The 22,805-nt window shown below is 37.9% G+C and overlaps 1 protein-coding gene across 2 annotated transcripts; it reads right to left on the bottom strand.

The window, feature by feature from the left end:
• Positions 1 to 508: 508 nt before the first annotated feature.
• Positions 509 to 19,442, bottom strand: HTR5A (5-hydroxytryptamine receptor 5A). 2 transcript variants are annotated; one of them, XM_058297595.2, is made up of 3 exons: positions 18,029 to 19,442; positions 3,320 to 3,436; positions 509 to 1,089 (listed from the first exon to the last, which is right to left on the bottom strand). In XM_058297595.2, the coding sequence occupies exons 1-3, from the start codon at positions 18,767 to 18,769 to the stop codon at positions 1,030 to 1,032; spliced, it is 918 nt and encodes a 305-aa protein (XP_058153578.1). In that variant the 5' UTR covers positions 18,770 to 19,442; the 3' UTR covers positions 509 to 1,029. The 2 variants fall into 2 exon arrangements, with proteins under 2 accessions (XP_058153578.1, XP_004472410.1); XM_004472353.4 differs by having other exon boundaries at positions 509 to 3,436; positions 18,029 to 19,431.
• Between the last annotated feature and the right edge of the window lie 3,363 nt (positions 19,443 to 22,805).

Genomic DNA, 22,805 nt, shown 5'->3' with positions numbered 1-22,805 from the left:
AAGCTTCAGACCCAGGGCCTTTATTTTCCCCTTAACAAAAACACTGCATGACATTGCATCTAGAGCATCTTTAGATGTAGAGAAGGAGAACATTATGATTCTAAAAAACCCACATGGAAACTTTTATTGAAAATGTTCCTTTTAGGAAGAAGAGGCAAATAATAAACTTATATCAAGAATTAATTTTGACAGAATGACCTAAAGTCACTACAGAGTCAGGGATACCTTCCACCTGTTTTTTACTGCTCTACCATGAACATAAAAAACATAAAATGACCTTGAGTGTATAAGATCATCAATCTCTTTAGTATATTATCTTTAGGTAGAAGAGCAGAGTTGTACAATTTATTGGCATGTTCTACTATACAATGATAAAATATGGGGCTTTGGAGCAGTCAGTCTTAGTTAACCTAGAGAGGACAGGCTAAAACATCCTTCAGTCTTCTCTAAGGATTCCATCTAATAAAGATGACTATTTACAATATGACACAAGGAACATGAGCCGATATTTTCTAAATTAACTTTTATTTATGATTCAAGTTCATTAGAGTAAATGAAAGTGTTTCACAAATTTTTGAATTGCGCACTAGAGACCCAAGCTCAATCAACAACTGCATCTTGTAATATTTCTTACGTAGGTATAAACAACTTTTAGTATTGAAATGGAAGCAAAATAATTCATTAACTGCCACTTCTTCCTTCTTGTTAACAAAGTGCTTCTTGCTCAAGAGAGCATGTGTAGGCTGTGTTTTACATAATGTACAATTTAAATGATACTGGGGAGATACTAAATACATATTAATTGATAATAATAATAGTACTTATTCACCTTATGAAAACTGTTAATAATAAGCTCAGCAGGGGATTTAAATTATATTGTAATACATTTTTGTTCAAGTAGGGTGCCATAATCCTGAGGGAATTGGAGTTTTGAAGCCACCAGACAAATGTAGCACGTTTTCCTAAAATTTCATTTTATTGAAAAGTTTGAGGAGAATAGGCTTTTTAAAAACAGAGAGTGCATGTGGCTCAAGCAGTTGAGCACCTGTCTCCCACATGGGAGGCCCCAGGTGTGGTCCGCAGTGCCTCCTGAAAAAAACAAGCAAAATAAATGAAACAATCAACTCAAGAAAGCTGATGTGGCTCAGTGGTCGAGCACTGGCTTCCTGCATACGAGGTCCCAGGTTCAATCCCTGGCCCCCGGTACCTCAAAAAACAGACAAACAAAAACAATTAGAAAAACGCTGAATTCATATCTATTTTTCAGATAAAATAGAGTTTTAAAATTTTATCTTTGATTCTGGTGCCATATCTCCAGATTCCCCATGTCTGAGTTCCCCTTTCTCTGCCATGGAGTACTTAAGAAGTTTTTGAAGCACTGCACTTTTTATAACACTAATACAAGAGCATTTGGTGGCTCCTCTGGTTCTGAGTAATAGTGGGAAAAGATAACGAGTTAGTGAATAGTCTGTATTTTAAAACGTCTTGGGATTTAGCCCTTGGAAACGTACAGAAGCAAAAAAGTCTAAGGATATTTCCAAATAAATTCTTCAGTGATCTGCTTCATTGCCCAAATAGGTGGTATGCATTTAGCATATCATTTTTCATAAGGTGTTTAACATTTCTTTATCTGCTCACATTCTTCGAATTAAGACAATCTTTACAGTAAACGCAAAACTAAACTTCCAACTAAGACCCCTAACAAATTATCACAAATTCCCTATTTTTAAAACTGCAAATGATATAATTTATTATATATAATAGAATGCATTTTAACATATATATTATAATTATGAGAATTTATTATAATGCATAATGCTTAAATGCATGCATTCAAAAACTAACTTTTGAATTTATGCATTCAAAGAATCACAGCCATAGCAGACCACAGGCAGTTTTCTTGCCCTGGATCTTTTTAAAGTTCTGCCTGATGGCCCGGGTTTTATATGATCATATAAATTTTGCATCATCACTTAATAGCCTTGTCTTTTACCAGTTATACTGTCAATTTGAAGTGACTGAGGCCACATTTCACAATTTTTCTATTTTCTTCCTTACTTAGCAGTGTTCGCCTCAAAGCTGGCATTCACATATCAACAAAAAAATGACAATTAGCAAATTAATTAACCATCCCCTTAAAGTACATGTGTTTGGTTATTCTCCCTTCATAGTCATTGGTTATGAAATCATATTTAAGAAGAAAACAACTTCAGGACAATTGTTTCACTCTAACCTCATGATCCAGAGTAAAAGCCTTTGCCCAGCAACATCTGAATATATTCCTTATAATTGACGTAAATAAAAAGTTTGATGGGCTCTGCGAAACAGATCGATTTTTCTATTGTTTGTGAATGCTTGCTTCAAAATGGAAGAGGATATTTGATTTTACTTTTAGTACTTAATCCAAATTGACAGAGTAAGGCATTTTAAGAGTAAACTAGCCAATTGGAGCATTTGCCATCTCCATAATTGCGTGTGTGCGCGCATGTGTTTTTGTAGTTGAAAGCCAAAACTCTTGCAGATGGGGCTCTATACTTTAATATGCTTGGAGACAATATTTTGTGGCCAAATATTAGGACGTATTTAATAAATATTAGGGTACACTTACTAGGACCATACCGCAGAATATTGAAACTGGAACTATTTCAGAAAGCTTGGGGTGATGGTCTCCTACCCCCAAGAGGTCCACTTTATGACTCCCTACTCATTCTCTCCTATTTATTCTCAACTTTCTCCCATTGTCTCATCTCCTCCCTCTCATTTGCCTTGTTTGACTTCACTAGGACAATGGTGATAACCAAGTTGGAGTTGGATGTTAGAAAGGAAAGGGCACTTTTTAAGGCAAAAATTCCGTGGCTGTTAGGTGCAGAGTGAGGCATAGTCAATAAATTAGGTAAATTAGATGGCCAGAATGGTCTGTGAATACTCATATTCCTTAATAGGAATGGGAATGTGAGGCTTGTTTCATTCTGAAAAAGACCCTGGAAGAGCTTTAAGGATTAGTCTCATCCACATGGCTGCCGGGTGGGAAACAGAAAATAGATTAAACTGGAAATTGTTTTGAGTTATGGGAATAACTCCTTTTTATCCCTGGGCCTTTTGCTCAGTGCTGCTTAGAAAAGAAGTTCTTGAAGGCGCTGTTGTAGTTCTTGTTGAAAGCTGTATAGATCAAGGGGTTAAAAAAGGAGTTGGAGTACCCAAGCCAAAGGAAAATGCTTTTCCAGATGGCAGGGATGTCACAGGAGCAGAGGGGACTGATGAGCTCCGTGAGGAAGAAGGGGATCCAGCAGAGTACAAACACCCCAATGAGGATGCCCACCATTAAGGCAGCTTTCTGCTCTTTCTGTTCCCTCCATGTGTCCCCTTCTGTCTGGAAGGTGACAGTGGCGTGGCGGACAGTGAACACCATCTGGGGCTGCTGAACAGAGTCCTTCACCTGAAAAAGATAAGAAGAAGCTTTATAAAGAGCAAGTTGAGCCTAGACCTTGATAGAGCCTGCACAACCACTTCAAGAGAAAAGTCTTAATAGTTAAGTACAGAAACCTGAAAAGTCTTGTGAGATTCACACTGATATATGAAAAACGGGCAGTGGCGGCAGAACTGGGGTATTTGCTTACATCTTAGAAATGGAAAGAAAACTGGAGAATATATAATAAGTATGGTAAAAGTGGATTCTCTATTGCTTTCTGCTCAACAGAAAGAGCAATAGAAATAAACAGATCATGCAACATCGATGATTTAGTAGCAAAGGTACACAAGCAATCAAAAGTGTGCCACATAGGGAAGTGGATGAAGCTTAAGTGATTGAGCGCCTGCTTTCCATGTCCGAGGTCCTAGGTTCAAGCCCCAGTGCCTCCTAAAAACAAAAACAAACAAACGAAAAAACCAATTCTCATTGAAGAGCAGATGTAGCACAGTGGTTGAGCACCTGCTTCCCATGTATGAGGTCCTAGGTTCAACCCCCAATACCTCCTGAAAAAATATGTGCCAAATCCTTATCACACCCCAACAAATGATGATGCTACTGTGATGACATGAAGCTGTGTGGACCCCAGAAAGATAATCCTTAAAGCTCATCTATTTCAGTGGGTATAACCCCTATTGTAAGTAAGTCCTTTTGATTATGTTATTTCACTTAAGGTGTGGCCTGGGGTGGGTCTTGATCCTCTTACTGAAGTCATTCATAAAAGAAGGGAATTCAGATGAAGAGAGAGAGAGAAAGCCACGGAAGCAAGAAGCTGGAAGCAATGGAACACGTAAGAGAAGGGAGAGACCAGCATATGCTGCCATGTACCTTGCCATGTAGAGAGGAGTCCAGGATCACTGGCAGCTGGTCTTCGGAAAGAAAGCTTCACCTGATAATGCCTTGATTTGGACATTTCTCAGCCTCAAACTGTAAGCTCGTAAGTTAATAAATTCCCATTGTTAAAAGTCAGCCTGTTTCACAGTATTTGCATTTCAGCAGCCTAACAGACTAGAAATCCTAATTTCCAAAGTTCTTATAATTTCTGGATTCATGTTAATCCCCTCGAAAATGTTGGAATTGTCTAGAATTTTTCTTCTGGTACAAAGTCCCCTCTGCAGCACTCCCATACATGTTCTACTTGTTTGGGACAGTTCATTTACCAGGACATTTATCTCTCTGGGTTTATTCAATGTGTCTTTCCATGCCTCCTGCATTTATGAAAAAGCAAGAACCCAAACTTAGATTCCCTGCACTTGGGTACACCCAACATCTCTACAGGCAGGTTCCTAACAAAACTGGGCTCTAGTTTCACCTTCCTTCTCTCAAAGAGGTGAAATTGCTGGGAAAAGAAGTTCTTCCCTCTACTTTAATCATATTTTTTTAGATATGAGGCAAACTGAAATGAGGAGACAGCCAAAATATAAAGAAATCTCGATGGATTGATATACTAAATAAACAAATTAATTAATTCAATCAAAATGTGGGACAATTTCTGGATCAATAGGTCAATCACTGGTAAATGAGACTGTACTTACACTAAATATTATTTATCCCAATTCTAGCACTCTGTGACTCTAATATTTTCTAAAAGAAGAATTAGACAGATTGTTCTTCGTACAATCTTTCAGGCAATAGACTAGATGAGATTTTTCTTTTAACAAACCTATTTAACCAGTCCAAGCCTCTATCTATAAAATGTAGCCAAAAGTAATTGACTCATATATCACATGGAATATAGGTAGAAATAGGAACACTGTGGTTAGGGTAATGTTTGTTGATATATGAGTTTATTAAATTTGTGTGATATGATAGCTGTTATTCATTGGAAAAACAATGAAGCATCAAACATTGTACAACTAAAATAAATAAATATTGAAACAGTCTATAATACTGCAACCCTTGAAAAACATAAAAGAAGATGTGAAAAATCCCAGTTTCTGTGTACCAGTTTAACCCCCAGATGGAACCACAGTACCTTTCTTAATTTTCTGGGAATTCATTTCCCACAGAAATACAAACACAATGTTTAGCTGAATTTTTCAGCATAAATGAAATAATTCCTTTTAAAAACACTAAACCCCAAATTGCATCAGGTAAGCCACTTTTTCTCCTGTTTTCAAAAGATGGCAATGGAAAAAGGATTTTGGCACTGACTCTGGAGCCACCTGGAAATTCTTTTTTCTCTTGGAAACACTGGATGCCATGCTTGACTCAGTGTTGTTACTCTTTTGTGACAGTCCCTTAACTATCTGTATAACAGCTGGTACAAAGTTGAGACATTTAAATAAGACTTTATCAAACATTCTGGGGTAACAGTAGAAATAAATACAGGAACACACAACTAGATATTCTGGCTTTCAGGATATGATATACTCTAGGGGCTTGTAGCCCACTCACATCCTAGTTCTCTGTCTGCTTTCCAGGTGGTCAGTCAGTAGCCTTTTTATGTCCACTCCAGAATTCTATGTACTCAAATTCTAATTGTAAGACACAATGAGTCCCCTAAAAGATTGAGGATTACCAATATAAGGTTAACTTTCAATAAAGGATGAACTACTTATCCCAAATGTTGATGAACATTCTCTCTCTCTCTCTCTCTCTCTCACTGTATATATTTATGTAGGGATTTTCTATTGAATAAGGTAATATGTATGTATGCTAAAATTTTTGAGGCTTCCATTTTAAGAGACCATCTGTTTTCCTAATATTTGAGACTGAGAACATCTACCTCCTTTTAGAATCTGTCCCTACACTCAGATGTGGTCCTGACCTATGTCCAAAGTGACTGTCATATCAAAATATAGCACAATAATTCATCATTCATCCAAGAGACATAGTATACAGTGCTTGTTTTGTTATTCAGGTAAATGATTTACACTTAAGTGTAAGATTTGAATATTTTTATGAAAACCAACATAAAATTATTCCTTCGAGCCCAAGTATGATTAAGACAGTTTTTTGTAGGAGATGCATTACTTCATATCGTGATCCCTGTAGAAGAATGTTATATAAAATAAATGCAGGCCTGCTGGTATGGGTATTTGGCTGTTGGACTATAAAACCTTAGTTTCTCTTCACTCCGTGTAATTTAACCAAGTTCTTACAAAGGATGAGCTATCTCAAATATATATATTCATTGTCTCTGAAAGAATTTTCTAGTTTGTGATAATTTTAATGTTGAGTAAATATATTCTTAAAGATTCTCAGATATTATATTTGCTAGTTTGTCCAGGACAATATCTCTAATGTCAATAAAGTGCTTCAGCAAAATTTTCACCTACAAGATATAATTAATGTTCTTAAAGAAAAAAAAAGGTTTATAAGAGAATGCTATGAACAATCATTTACTGACAAATTAGATAATCTAGATGAAATGGACAATTCCTAGAAACGCAGTTACCTAAACTGACTCAGGAAGAAATAGAAAATCTCCAATGAATTAAAAGCCTCCAGACAAAGTATAGTCCAGGAACAGATAACTTCACTGGTGAATTCTACCAAGTATTCAAAGAAGAATTAGTACCAATACTTCTCATACTCTTCCAAAAAGTTGAAGAGGAGGGTAAAATTTCTTAACTCATTCTATGAAACCAACATTACACTGTTACCAAAGCCAGATAAAGAAAGTGCAAGAATTGGTCAGAAGACCAATTTCTTTTATGAACATAGATGCAAAAATTCTCAACAAAATACTAGCAAACCAAATCCAACAGCACATTAAAAGGACTATAAACCACAACCAAGTAGGATTTATCCCAGGAATGCAAAGTGGTTCAACATAAGAAAATCAGTGTAGTATACCTCATTGATAGAATGGTCATCTCAATTGATGCAGAAAAGATATTTGAAAAAGTCCAACTCTCTTTCATGATAAAAACACTCAGAAAACTGAGATTAGATAGGAACTTCCTCCACATGATAAAAGATATATATGAAAAACCCACAGCTAACATAATACTCAGTGGTGAAAGACTGAAAGCTTTCACTCTAGAATCAGGAGCATAACAAGGGTATCCACTTTCACTGCTGTTATTTAACATTGTAACGGAAGTACTAGCATAGCAATTATGCAAGAAAATAAATAAAGGGCATCAAAATTGTAAAGGAAGAAGTAAAACGATCTCTATTCACAGAATGACATGATTCTATATATAGAAAATGTAAAGGAATCCGCAAGAAAATTAATAGAGCTAATAAATGAATTCAGCAAAATTGTAGGGTAGAAATTAATACTCAAAAATCAGTTATGTTTCTATACACAAGCAGTAAACAATCAAAAATGAAAGAAAATTCCATTTACAATTACATCTAAAAGAATAAAATATCTTAGAATAAATCAAATCAAGGAGGTGAGAGACTTGTACACTGAAAACTACAAAATAGTGCCAAAAGAAATTAAGGAACTCCCAAATAAAGGGCAAGATATCCCATCTTCATGTATTGGAAGACATTATTGTTAAGGTGTCAAACTAGCCAAGTGATCTACAGATTCAATAAAATCCCTATCAACATGTTTTTCTCACATAAATGGAAAAGTTGACTCTCAAATTAATATGAGATTGTAACAGCTGAGACAATCTTGAAAAAGAAGAACATAGTTGGAGGTCTCACATTTCCCAATTTAAAATTTTACTACAAAGCTACAATAATCAAAACAGTGTGCTACTGCCATGAAGATATACATCTAGACCAACAGAATAGAATTAAGAGTTCAAAAATAAACCCACACATCTATGGCCAACTGATATTTTACAAAGGTGCCAAGTCCATTTAATGGAAAAAGAATAGTCTCATCAACAAATGATTCCGGAAAAACTGAATTTCCACATGCAAAAGATGAAGGAGAATCCCTACCTCATACCATTTATAAAAATTAACTCAAAATGGATCAAAGACCTAAATATAAGAACTAAAACCATCAATCTCTTGGAAGAAAACATAGAAGGAGATCTTTGTGACTTTAGATTTGGCAACAGATTCTTAGATATGTCACAAAACTCACAGCAACCAAAGGGAAAAAATAAATTATACTTCATCAAAATGATAAGTCTTTATGCATCAAAGAACATTACCAAGAAAGTGAAAAGATAGTCTGAAGAATGGGACAAAATAATTGCAAATCATATATTTGAGTTTACATATAATTTGCTTTGAGTCAAGAACTTTTTATAGCTTAGTCATAGAATTTCATGTTTCTCATAAAAGCACATATTGCTATTATCTCAGGGCAAAATGTTGATGATTTTGCTGAGTCCACCTTTTGTGCTGCATTCAACACCAAGTTACTTGACAGAAGAAACAGTATCGTTACTCAAAGGGGTGCCTCTGGGACACCTGTGAAGATCTTTACTGTTTTGAAAATTTCAGGTTTCCATAGTCCTCTAATGGTAGATTTGATTGATCATCCTGTGACTTTCTAGCTTATGGACTCCTTAACTCTTTGCTCTCTGCTAATTAATAATTTCAATAAAGCACTTGGAATCAAGTCTGGAAAATAGTATTCTATTACTATAATGCTCAGCATGCTCATTAGTAAATTCACAGAATTAGAGGGAATAAGGTAAAAAAAAAAATACAAAATGAATATGCAATTAGGGGTATAGGACCTCATGTCTTAGATTTCTCATTTTTCCAAAATGGTTAAGTACTAAATAACTATTTTCTGATTAGCTATAAATCTGGCATGTTCTTATAATTTCTCTAAACTTTCTGTTCTACCTCCCTATTAATATTACAGAAAATCAAGAGATTAATATCAGTTGTGGGTATTGAAGTTAAGGAATTAAGAAACATACCTTACAAGTATGGTTTCACATGCTTTTCAGACTAGACCAGGCCATTACATTCTGATTGGTTACAGTAGACCAAGGGAAGAATCAAAATGTTCAAGTTAGAAACGACCTTTCCCATTAAAACAAGTCTCCAGGAGGGTGAGAATAAAAATGTTCCCAGAAACTTAGGGAAAGTCTGATTGTTCTGTGGCTATGGTAACAAGGAGCTCTGTTAATTGTTTTAACTTCTTCAGTTGATCAAGGACAATGCAACTCTGTAAATACACATTTGCAAACCAATTAATTAGAATCAGCCCTCACTACTGAAAGCCAGTCAATCAGAGGTGGACTCACCCTAATAAACATACCTCTGAGTGCCAATCAACAGCAGTCTCACCTGAGTAAACACACTTCTACTGAAGATGGCAACTCACTACCCCTCTGAAAATCCTACAATCCACTCTGCCCAAAATTTACATATATAATCAGCATTTTGCTTTGCTTGAGGAGACTGTGCCTGGCAAGCATAGCTTTCTCTTGCTATAGTAAACAGTAAAATCAGTTTTGTCTTTCCATTTCAGATACTGAGTGGTGTTTTTATCATACTTTGACAATTCTGGAGGTTCCACTGAGATCATTTTGAAGACCCTCATTTGATAGCACTCCACAGGATCCTTGAAGCAATAGGTGCATCCACTGGGCTCTGAACTTCATTTGTCTTACAGATCTGCTACTAGATGTGTCGGTCTGAACAATGATTTGAGGGCTGTCTAGTTTCATTGGGCTCTTATTGCTCAGTTTGTTTTTTAGGCTAGGATTTGTAATGAAGCATGTCTCTGTAGTTCTCTGGCCATTGTACAAAGTAATTAGACACTTTGATTTAGAGTTGTATCATTTGGTAATTAGACTTAGATCTTTATAAAAGGTTATTAAACCTCTTGTCCTAGAGGTGCATCATTTGGTAAATATTTTTACTACTAACCTGCTTATTCTACTGCTGTTTGCTTTGCTTTTATTGTGTTTGTCTGTCTGTGTGGTCTTGTTTCATAGGCTTTTATTTTGTCCTGGAATGCCTTTTTTGGTTTAATATAAAAAGGAGTGGTCTGTTATGAATGGATGGATCCATACGCTTGTATAGTCTTCCAATCCAAAGCATGATTAAAGGGCTGATGATCTGAGGACCATTATACTGCAGACCAATTTGTAAATAGGCATTGGGCAAGCTTTGCTTTGGGTTCCCTGTTTTGTCAATTTGTGAGAGAAAGTCACTTAGTTGAGTTCATATTCCAGGTCAATGATTGTTGGGTCTGTGAACATATAGGCTCTTCCTTGCCTCTTTTTGGTCAGGATCCTGAAATATTATGTCCAAGAACACACTGTTGACCTCTTTTTTGCATATGATGGTTTGTATATATCAAAGTCTCAACCTTTCTTTTTAAGAACTTCTAAATCTTATTTAAATCCGTTCTATCACAACTCTTGCACTTTTCCTGATAAATAAACTTTTTTTGAAAACTTAGTATAGCAAAGCCATTATGAGGAACTTCTGTCATGTCAAAATCAATCTAAGAGAAGCTCTAGAAAAGTTAGGAGAAAAATATCAAATGGTATGCTGAGGGTTTGAAAAGAAAATTTTAACTCTAAGATACTCTCAAAAGTTTTGCCACATTCCCAAGCCTACCCTTCTTGCATTTCTCTCTACCTATTCAACTTTACCTGGCTCTCTAAAGGAACCACACTCTCTTCATGTTTTCTCGGGAAAAATATGATCACGTTGTAAAATTGCCAGAATATAAGTCAGATTTTTATTTATAAATTGAAACCCTCATCTAGAGACAAGGTTAAGCACTACAATTAAGAATTTTCCTAAACTTCAGTATGTAGAGGAAAAATTTGTTAGAGAATTCAGAATCTTGTTAGATGGCCCTGTACTACAGAATATTGTCCTGAACTAAAGCTCTGTACTAACTAGTTAAATTATTTGAAATCTTCTCATATGTGGAAAGACGTTTAAAAGCAAAAGATAGAAAAGAGAAGAGTTAAGTAACCTAGTTGTTTAAAATTTAAAATAGAAATTATTTTACATAAGGCAATTTCAGAAGCCATTCTTTTAAGGGAAGACTGAATAAAGGTCCAAAATTGTAAACTAAATAAAGATAGAAAATATACTTCAGAAAACTTTTCAGTATTGTAGTAAAACTCAACAGCTGAAGTATAGTGAGTCTTGTCCTCTCTCCCTGTAAATGGGCTCAAACCTGAATTAGGGAATTTAATTTAAAAAAATAAATTGAAATGTAAAACTGCCAATTTAGAAAATGTTCAATATGGTACCAGATGTTTCCAGATAGTCTTAGAACTAAATAAACTAGAAATCAATACAAGGTATGGCTCTCTAGATAAAACATCCAAAGGCAACTCTTCTCTCAAAGATTTAGGAAACTATATAAAGGTAACTAAGTATTCCAAGAAGAAGGTGGCTTGAAAGAATCCATGTCCCATCTTGGTTAAAAAACAAAATGACGACTCTCCAAAATCTGCCCAATGAAATCTCTCCAATGGAGACATTAGCACCCAACAATTTCTTGTCCTTCTTCAAAACTTCCAAGAGGAATTGTCTACAATTGAAGATTATACAATCCTGCTTTCTTGTATATATGGGTGTCACTATCCTTTAGAGTAAAATTTTGAATTTGTCTGAAAAGCAAACAAGTACTGACTTGTAATAAATTAAAAAATAAATAAAACAGAGAAAAATAATTTCTTTTTAAAAAACCTGCTTGTACCAGATGGTAAAAAAGCATAATAAAAAATAAATTGGAGACTATATAATGAAGTTTTAAAGACTTGAAGGAAAATAAATTTTATTTAATAAAACAATTCAAGTAGCGGGAATCTTTAACAATCTTGTATCCCAATTTGAAACTATTTTGAGATAACGATCAGAATACATCTTTAGTCTGTGACATAGCACAGACTAGGTAGGATCTTCCAGGTAAAATTGCACTGCAGCTCTTATACATTATAAGATTATAGTTGCTCTAGACCTGAGAATATCCACACTGTATAAAATTCAAGAAATTACTAAAGAAATAGCAATGATCCTGGGATTCCTATGGACAAAAGACTCCACAGATAGAGAGATTTATTAGAGTAGAATGCATGAGAATTCATATTGATGCTTCCTAAATAATCATGAATCTTTGTGCTCATTTGTACAAATATGAAAATTGTGGGCCATGCTCTAAGTGGATTTAATCGACAACATGGCACCTATCAAAGAATCATCACCTATTGCCTTGAACTCCATTATTCAGTAACCAAGCCTTACCCTCCTTACGTCAGAGAAATTACAGGCAGTAATTAAATTAGTCAACATATACTCAGATCTTATAATAGGACTTTAAATCTTATGAGTTATTATTAACTGAAACCACCCAAGATTCTTCTAGTAATTAGTTATGATTTATTGTTACTTTCTCCTTCTCCTATTACCATTCACTGCTGTAACATTTATCCAGCAACTGTGTAATCTTTAGCCAATGAGAAAACTCTTATTTCTTATCACTGTTCTTCTGTGATTTAAGAAGTCTCCTTGTGCAAAGCAGAACTCAGATACTCTAATACAAAATTCTGACTTAATATGGTTTGTTGGTGGGTGTTATATTAAAAATAAAAAGGCAATACCAGGTTTGATAAACAATAAATAGCCCAGTCTTTCATAAAATCAAATTTCTTATCAGAAGACAAATTGTTCAAATGACTGAACTCTGGCCCTCTTTAAAGTATATCAAATTGCTAAAATAAAGGAGAAATCATATAAACCAATAACTGGCATGCTTTAAAAATAATTTGCCTCTTTAGCATGCTATAAAATAATTCACTTCTTTAGCATGTTATAGAAATATCTTCTTCAGGTACTCTTTAAAAATATACAACAAATGTGAATTACTTGGTGATACAGTAAAGGGGTACTAAAGAACCTAGTATACTATACTATCAATTTTATAAAAATATTTTAAATGCTTTAGAAATGCAATAGAACTATATTAAAGATCATCATGATAAATAGATTTTTCTTACTAAAAGTCCTTGTACCAAGGTCTCACATAAAATAAAAATAATAATGAATTCATGGAGAATCTCAAGGATTCTATCATAGATAAAGTTTGGCCCATCAAATTCTGAAAGGAAACACCAAAACAATTGTGTTTATTTTATCATGATGATAAGATCTTGCAAAACCAAAATGTCATGTAGCACCAATAAAAGCTCTAATGGATGATAGATAAAATCTTCCATGAATCAACTAATTTCAGTAGGTATAAAACAGTCACAGTATTAAACACTGACATAGACAGTTCACACCTTATCTGTTACTAAAGTAACCTGGAAAAAAATTAAAAACAAAACGTGGCCCATGGCCCAGAACCTTAGCTGAAGACTCTTGGGTCATCTCCAAGTAGTTTGTATGCAGCTTTATATATGTACTAACAATGCTCACTTAATTTTGGATGAGTTAAAAGCATTTACCATTTGAAAAGTCACAAACTCACAATACCTAAAATACTATTAAATTTTGTGTTTCCTACCTAGAACATTCCAACTTATCTATCCAGCAATAGGTGGGCATATTTAAAAGGTTTAGATGAGTTATGACTTTAAACTATGCAAGAATTTGCCCCAATTCACAAATTTTACTCTACTAATCACTGTCAAACCCCTGGGGGGGGGGGGGGGGAATGTAAGTTAACAGAACAGAACTGAAAAGTTACACCCGTTAGAGATCCTAAACCCAGGGTCTCCAAACAACCTCTAGAAGCAGAAGACAGAAATTGACTCCTAAACAAAGAAGCTTGGAACAAACAGAGGACCACGTGAAGCAGTAACTGTCTTGGCTATACCCATAGACAGTACAGCTACCTATGCCAAAATCAGCCTCTCCATTGTCAATCCAGAACCAAGGTTAGTTGTTCAATAGGGCCATTGATCAAGCCATGCCAAGGTATGACTTGCCAACATTCAATGGATCATCTCTTTACAAAGAGTCCAAAGAGATAAAGCTGTTTCAGGGAACAGGCTTCTGAGGATAGTGATCCCATCCATAGGAGTTAGACTTGAATTCTTCATTTAAAAAGAAAAATAGCTAACAGTAAATTATATAGACTAAGTTTTGCATGCACAACAAACCAGTTTAAATATCTTAACCCAAGTAGGTATCAATAATAGAATAGCCTTTGATTTTCTTTTGGCCAACCAGGGAAGAGTCTACACTATTGCTAACTCTTCATGATGTATCTAGATTAACACTACAGTTGAGAAAATGCAACCTAGCTATCTAAGACACAGGGGGCCACTAGATCTACTGTCTTGATCAGGCTTGGGGAATCTTGGATCACAACTCAGGAGATTTTCTAGTCCCTTCTTATGATATTTCTAGCTATACTTGTTTGTCTCACAGTTGTTCAATGTCTGTTTAAATGCCTCTATACAACACTGTCCTTGCAGATGAGTCAACAAACAATATAAAAACATGGCAAGTCATGCTGATCAAGATGCAGTCTGAAAATCAGAAATCTACAGACGACCTTCATTTTCAAGGAGAATCAACACAGGTGATGAAGATCTGGGCAATTCTTGATGTCCTGTCCCGAAGTTCTGGCTAAATGAGGGCCAAGGAGGGGGTGCTGAGACTGAAATGTTCCCATTAACATATGGAAAGATAGATTATTCTGTAGCCCACAGCCAGTTTTAAAAATATTCCTTAAGTCAAGGCCATCTCAATGAACATGCTTTGACAAGCCAACCAGTGTCAGCGACAAGGGATGGACTCATTCCAATAAACACCCACTAAAGTAACAACCAGTCAACAACAGTATCACATGAGCTATTTATACAGATGATTGTCAACTCACATATGTCCCGGCAAGTCCACCAATCCCTGTATTCCATACTTCTCAAAAATGTCATTTAAGATCAGATTCTGCTCTACCAGGTAGATTGTGCTTGACCAGAAGAGCTCTTACTGTAGTAAGGAATAAATTCAGCTTTGTGTTTTTATTTCAAATATTTAGTCTTTTGTTTCATCATTCTTTAGCAAGGGCAAGGCTTATCTGTCTTACAGTGTTAGTTGCTAGCTCAGTGTCTGACATAGATCGGGCTTTCTGTATGTTTTTGACTAACACCCAACAGATAAATAAACAGGGAAGAAGTGTTATGATTTCCCTACATAATACAGCCGGTTGGTGGTAGAGCTGTATTTAGCAAATTTGACACCCCTTACCACAGAGAAATATAAGAGACTTGGTTTGTAATTAACCCTTCCCAGTGACTTCAGGACAGAGGCAGTCTCATATTACATGCACAGCCCTGGATCATTAGAGATCTTGTAAAGCCAAGAAACCCACTTTGTGAAGGTGATCTGACAGATCACTTGTATTTTGTACAAATGCAAAAATTTGAGATGATTTGCTTCTGCTATCAGCAAAGCAGAGATGTGAGAGAGCCCTGAGGCAGAATTGTAATTGCTTTCCTCATTTAAAGCTGTGTTTGGTGCTACTTGTAAACTAAGTTTACCTGGGTAAGCAATCTGGCAAAAGAAGATTCAAGTAAGACCGGTCCTTGAAGTCCTCTTAGTCCTAACCTAGAATTGGGGTGAATTCTCAGACCCATGGAAGAACTCCAGGCAGTTTGTTGTCTGCACTCCTACTCATTAACATTCCTGTTCAGTCTGGAAATCTTCTAGATCAGGATTCCCCAAATTAGGTACCACTGGCATTTGGAACTGAATAATTCTTTATCAGGTGTACTGTCTTATGCATTGTAGGATGTTTAGCAACATCCCTGGCCTCTGCCTACTAGTAACATCCTCTGCCCCTCATTGTGACCATCAGAAATGTCTCCAGACATTGCCAAAATCTCTTGGAGAGCACAATCACCCCTGGTTAAGATCCACTGTTCAAGGCAATAGGAAAGGTAGACTCTGGCTCATTTTTTGTTCTATCTCCTAGAACAGTACCTTCTCCTTCCTTCCCCAGTAGAGCAGTTGAATATAATTGGTGAATTCCAAAAAGAAATATTGAATTATACTTGTAATCTGATCTGTACCAGGGCTTGATTGAGTTACGATTACAACCCACAAAGGGGCGGGGACTCATAGTTAAAAGGCCAGGCGAAGAACAGAGCTGAGAGCTTTTAATGTTGGAGTTTTGATTTTGGAGTTTGATGCTGAAGAAGTAAACTGGAGCCCTGGGAAGTCGCCATGCAGAGGAAAAACAAGCCAGCCCCAGGAAGGAAGGAACCATGAAGCCAGAGTAAAGCAAGTCCCAGGAATGTAGGAACCCAGGAAGCCTGAACCCTCGCAGACAATGGCAGCCATCTTGCTCCAAACAGACTTTGGTAAGGGAAGTAACTCAGCTTTATGGCCTGGTACCCATAAGCTCCTACCCCAAATAAATAACCTTTATAAAAACCAACCAATTTCTGGTATTTTGCATCAGCACCCCTTTGTCTGACTAATACACCCAGCTATACCTCTGGTCCCCTCTAAGCTTGAGCCTATTAAGTATGTTTATAATTAGCTACTGACTCTAGAAAACACAACCATATTACAGAGCTCACAATATGTGGCTGTCTCCCTCATTAGACCAAACTCATGTCTTCATCATTCTTTTACTCCTTGCAGCAAGGTGTACATTAAATGCTCAGTGCATTTAATTGAATTTAATTAGTTGTTCCAGAACCAATAACAGAAAGTGAGAGTTGTGTAGTTTAGATTTCTGATTTGAGTTAACTCATATGTTGAATCTAACATATGAGTTAGATTCAAGGGATCATCCTTGGCAACATCCAATAGATTCCATCTGCATATAGTTTTAGAATCTTGAATCATTGGGTCTGATTATTAAGAGTGAACCAAGTACAGGAAAATGTAGGTGGGGAAAAGATGAGAAAAAGCCATCATTGTTGCAGAAGTGGTTGTTTTACATTAAATGCCACCTGTGAGAGTTGAGGAATTCTCTGCACTGAATTTTTTATTTCCTCCTATAACTTTACCTGTGTTCAGAAAGGCAAACAAGTAGTCCTAGGTTGCACATATAGCTGATGGGCAGAGGGGAATGTGGGGGGATGGGCCATAGAAAGTAGTGACACAAGCAGATGGAAGCAGATGGCACAGATGCAGGCTCGGATTCTAGTGTAAATCACATCTTTAATCTTAGATCAGGAGAGAAGAAGCCTGCAAAACAACAGTTAGTAACCTAGGAGATACCATCTTTTGCAAATGATTGCTGTAATTTGCAAAGTAAAAAAAAGCATTGGGTTGAAAAACTAATCTGCTTTGCCTTGTGTATGACAGTATCCCTGCCAAGTCACATTGCCATGTTTCCCTTCCCTCCCCATTGAACACCTGGCTCTACTCTCAGGGCAGGCAGCAGCAAATTTATCCACAGTAGCCTCAGACACCTGGTGTTCTAAAGAGCATTATAGATCCATAGAATTTTAGAGCAAAATGGGATCTGTAAATTATCTAGCCCAAATTTTTAATTTTATATGTAAGGAAATACTCCAACATAAAAGGGCTATAACATTACTAGCTCTCGAACACGGAACATATCAAAGCAATATACGTCTCTGATGCTGTTTCTCTCTCCCCCTCTACCCATTCCCCTGCCACTCCCTGCTCCCCAAAGGAAAGCAATCTGCTTTCTACGAAGTTGGGGGTGGGGGATCGTGCCGGGGATACAGCCTGTACGAATGCAAGTAAAGTATTTCTGAGTACCACTCTAACACCCACCTCCACCGCTTCCGACACGGGTGAGACGCTGTTGGTTTTCCTGGAGCCCACGCGGAATTTGGCGGCTTTGTAGATCTTCCAGTACACGAAGAGCACCACACAGAGCGGCAGGTAGAAGGCGCCCACCGTGGAGAACACGGTGTAGGACGGCTCGCGGCTCACCTGGCATTCCCCACTGCGCTCAGAGTAGGTCTCCCCCCAGCCAAATAGCAGCGGGGCCAGGGAGATGACCGCTGAGAGAGCCCAGGTGAGCGCAATCATAATGTTGGAGACACGCCTGCGGGCGCGGAGGGTGTATTCCAGGTGGCGCGTGATTGACCAGTAGCGGTCCAGGGCGATGGCCGTCACGTTCCAGATGCTGGCCGTGCAGCACAGCACATCGCACGTGATCCACAGCTGGCACAGACGCCGGCCCAGCTGCCAACGGCGCCCGGATAGCTCATGCACCAGGCTCAGTGGCATGACCAGTGCCGCCACCAGCACGTCCGAGATGGCCATGGACGCCACCAGGTTGTGCGGCACGCGGTGGAAGGTGCGGACGCGGAGGATGGTCGCCAGCACCAGCAGGTTCCAGGCGAACGTCGCCGCCACCAACGACCCCAGCAAGGTCAGAACAAGCACGCCGAAGACGGAGAGGAGGGGCAGGCTGGGGAGCAGGTCTTCTTCGCCGAGACTGCGGTTGGTCTCCAGGGAGGAGGGGGTGGGAAGGGAAAAGTAGGTTAAGTTCATAGGCATATCCATCTGTGGGTCAGGGAACCGGGTGCGTGCAGAAGGAGCGTTCTGGAGGACTTAAGGTGGCCAATGCGCCCGGAGACACTCCGGATGTTTGCAACCACTGGCCCGTGGCGGGGCTTCTGGGAAGTGCCTGTGAATTTTTGCTCCAACCTCGTGCAAGTGAGCATCCGCGGGGAATGGTGTGGCGTAGAGAAGGGGCCTGGGCTGCAAGCCACGGCAAGTCTGAATCCCTCAGGGGCTAGGAAGGCAGAGGCGAGGGGCTGCATCTCGCAGCGAGGGCCCGCCTAAGCTGTCACATGCCCAAGACCGCTCACCTTGGCGGAGACGGCGGTCTGGTTGCTCAGAGCCGGGCATCTCCCAGGTCGGTCTACGGCCCGCCGGCTGGGGAGAAGCTGGGCGGCCACGGTGCCTCTGGAAGCCAGGAGAGGTGCAGGTGCGTCAGAGCAGTAGTTCTCACAGAGGTTGCCTTCCTACCCGCCCCTCTATTCTAGCAGCCGGCGGCGCGATCTCAACTCTGCTGGGAAAGTCAAGTAGGGATCTGCTTTCTGGGACCAGCTTACTGCTCTCTCCCTGTCTCCCTGCCTCGTCTGGGGCTGCGGCTCCGGAGAGAGAACGCCGGCGCGCCGACTGGTTCTGCCTTATCAAACCCGGGATCCAACCCTGCGTCAAAACATCAGCTGATGAGGCCGCCTCTCTCTCCGCCTCCCGACTCTCAGACCTCCCAGCGCTTACCCTTGGCGCTGTCCACGGTGCTAACGCGCCTGTCTGAAAATGGGTTCCCCACGCGGAATAAGTTTTTTCAACAAACTTCTTGAAATGTTCGCCTAGCCAGCCCCCTACCCACATCCCTCTAGGAGTGGTCTGGAGACTTCGAGCAGTCTCTTTAGTGGACTCCAATAAATTCGCTTCCTGTGAATGGGAAAGTTGTATACAAATTATTATAAAAGCCCCTTCTCACTCGAATAAAGAAGGAGCATTTTACTCTTTCCCTGCACACATATACACATATACAACTGTACACGCACGTGCAATAATTGAGAAAATATCCAAAGTTCCTATCCAAAATTTTTTATTTGGAGCATCTTACAAAGCAGCATATGATACAGCAAGATAAGTTGAAATAGGAAAAGGGGATAGCAGAAAGGAAAGTAAGATGGCATTACGCATTTTTTTAAAAAGCACATACAGTGGGTTCATGAAATTCTGCACATCTACAAATTATGGACCACAAATTTGGCTGGAAGCTTTTTAGCTATTTGAAAATGAGGGACATGCTTTGTTACAAGATTCAATGTCTAACAAAGTAAAAGGAGTCTCAGGAGAATATATTGAGAACAGAGACATTCCTCCCCTGGAACCTAGAGGACACTAACAGTGAGAATATTACTTATTAAATACAGAATGACTCACAGACACTTCGGCTGATGGTGGCTGCCTAAGTTCAGTTTTACAGTGTGTGGTTCTAATTAAGGGTCAAGCCTGTAATTATTGAGAGGATGTAACCTTCTTGGGATCACAGAACCAACTGGAATAAAATGAAAATATGAATTATCTTCTTTGAAAAAATATCCCTGAACAATGCTGCATACAGTTTCCTGGGTCCATGATCTGAAGGAATTAAGATCCACTGAATACCTGGTAGGCAGTCTTCAATGATGTTATCTCTTCATAGAGATCTGGAAAGGCATCGTGGGCTTGCAATTATATTCCCCACTGTCACTGTGTCAAGCAACAGTCTATGTTGATAGTTAATTGAGGATCATACAGTCTAATAGGGACCAAGCCAGGGTTAACTGAGATACTTTATGAAAATTGGAGCTTCAAAAGTTAGGAACCAAATACGTTGCCCTTACAAAGAAGGGATCTGATGAAGTATTTCCAGAAGAAGCAAATTCTGTTCAGAAATTCCAGTTTATCTCTCTAAAGACACAAAGGAGAAATCAGGACCTCTCAGTTTTTTCTTAATCTTAAAGTAAGATTACAATTTTAGCTCAAAAACATTTCAGCAAGCATAAAATGCCACCTGCCAAAAAGTGCCTTGAAATACCAGAATTTAAGAAGAGAACTTCCTGAATTATCACCCAATAATAGATGCTTGGAAAAGATACAACCAGGTAACTGAGTGAAGAGATATGTTGTGTTGGGGCTTTACAGTCATATTAACAAGTCATAGAACATCTACCAAAACATATCTTTATAAGATTTAGCCATTTTAACCATAGTTAGATTGCAAGCTTAGTTGTTTTTTGAGGTTACTTCAGTTTTTGATGATTAAGCCATGCCACTGACATACAGAGATTTGCTTATTATCTGTAGTGGGAAGGCACAAATCTGTTTCATTTAAGTAAGAACTGGTTCTTAAGCTACAAATTTGAAAGTGAGAAAAAATCAGAAATGCAAAATATAACCTTATTCTACCCCCTGGCAGGGATCTAATGGGTGAGACTTTTTCCTACCCACCTCAGCCAACAAAATTTTATGAAATAAATAGATAATTAAAATGTCATTTTTATTATATAAAATCTACTCTATGTACTGGCATTAGATAAGTGTTCCTATATTATACCTTAAAAATTTTTGTAATGAAGGAAACTGAGCCTTGAAGATACAGTTCTGTGCCTGAAATCACATGGAATCTGAACCTTAGTGTGACTCCAAACCTGTGCTCTTAACCAGTATGTTATACTGTATTAATAATAAGAATCTCACAATAGGTGAAAGATAAGCCGTCAAAGATCAATTATCATTCACAGAAATGGCAATACAAAAAGCAGAACAATTTATAGAACTCTTGGTTATTCCTAACAGACTTTTCCAAAGGTGATAGAATATAAGAATAAGAAGGGCCATTCTTAATGTTTACCTTCTCCACATGAATAACAATGGCCAGAAAAATCCAGACTTGCATTTCATCAAGAAGAAAACTGAAATATATTGTAGATGGAATGACTAGTAATGAGATACCTATAACTTAAGGGATAGTGGTTTCATGCTTTTTTATTTTTAAAAAAGTGCATTGAATGTTTATTTTCTTGACATTTAAAAGTAGAAACAATCATATACTACTATATATTGAAAGCTTAAGAATGGGGGCACCACTATCAACTCATGGAGTCCCTACTCTTTGTTCAAGATATCTTAAGTCCCATGTGTATCTTATGACTAAGCACACATAAAAAGTACGTAACAATACTTATTATGTATAATAATGTATTAAGTATAATAAATGTATGTAATCCGTATGCAACAAGTATGTAAAATATAGTAACAATCTAGATTAAATATTGGTGAAATATGTCCTTTTCCAAAGGACAAAAAGAATTAAATAAAAGTTATTTTCAACCCAAACACTCACTGATTGCTTTACACACACCTGATGTGCATGAACTCAATTTGGAGACCACTAATTATAGATTATTCTCTGGGTCTAACAAGGAAGGACAATGAATACTGACTTGTTCAAAGAGAACATGTAGCAGGGGTCGGAGGTCACCATTCAGAGCCCAGTTCCATGGCCAGCAAATCATTTGCTATACTTTCTCAGCTTGGACCCATGATATTGGACCCCCACCCCATGCCTTCCTAAATCTACAGAATTATCTTTTGACTGCATGAACTGACTGAACTGTCCCAACTATATTTATTAGACTAGAAAATGAACTTCCCCTTTTAAGGTCTTCAACTTACTGGATGAGACATCACTCACTGCTGATGGCAATCTCTTTAGTTGATTGTAGATGTAATCAGCCATCTATGCAATCAATTCACTAATGAATGAAGTCCATGAAATACCCTTGCATTACAATTAGACTAGTTGTTCCTTGACCAAACCTGGGCTCCATTACCTGGGCAAGTTGACACATTAGCCTAATCATCACACCAAGTCTAGAAATTTGTTCTTTATTGTCATTTTCCTAGCATACCCAGCAAAGAGCCTGAAATATTTAGGCTCCCATAAACATTTATGAAAAACAAAATCCCAAATCAGTGGGTTGTACATTCTTCTCAAGTGCTCATGTATCTTTCTCCAGGACAGACCATA

Source organism: Dasypus novemcinctus, chromosome 5 (assembly GCF_030445035.2).
Source record: "Dasypus novemcinctus isolate mDasNov1 chromosome 5, mDasNov1.1.hap2, whole genome shotgun sequence".
In the NCBI taxonomy this organism is placed as follows: Eukaryota; Metazoa; Chordata; class Mammalia; order Cingulata; family Dasypodidae; genus Dasypus; species Dasypus novemcinctus.
The sequence above is the reverse complement of the archived record's forward strand: the minus strand, read 5'-3'. Positions and strand labels throughout refer to the sequence as shown.

Bases quoted from the DNA above. Each gene is read 5' to 3' on its own strand.
- HTR5A (XM_004472353.4), bottom strand. From the start codon at position 18,769: ATGGATATGCCTATGAACTTAACCTACTTTTCCCTTCCCACCCCCTCC. The intron at 3,437-18,028 runs GTGGGTGTTAGA...TATCTTTTTCAG, and splicing joins CCGTGTCGGAAGCGGTGGAG to GTGAAGGACTCTGTTCAGCA.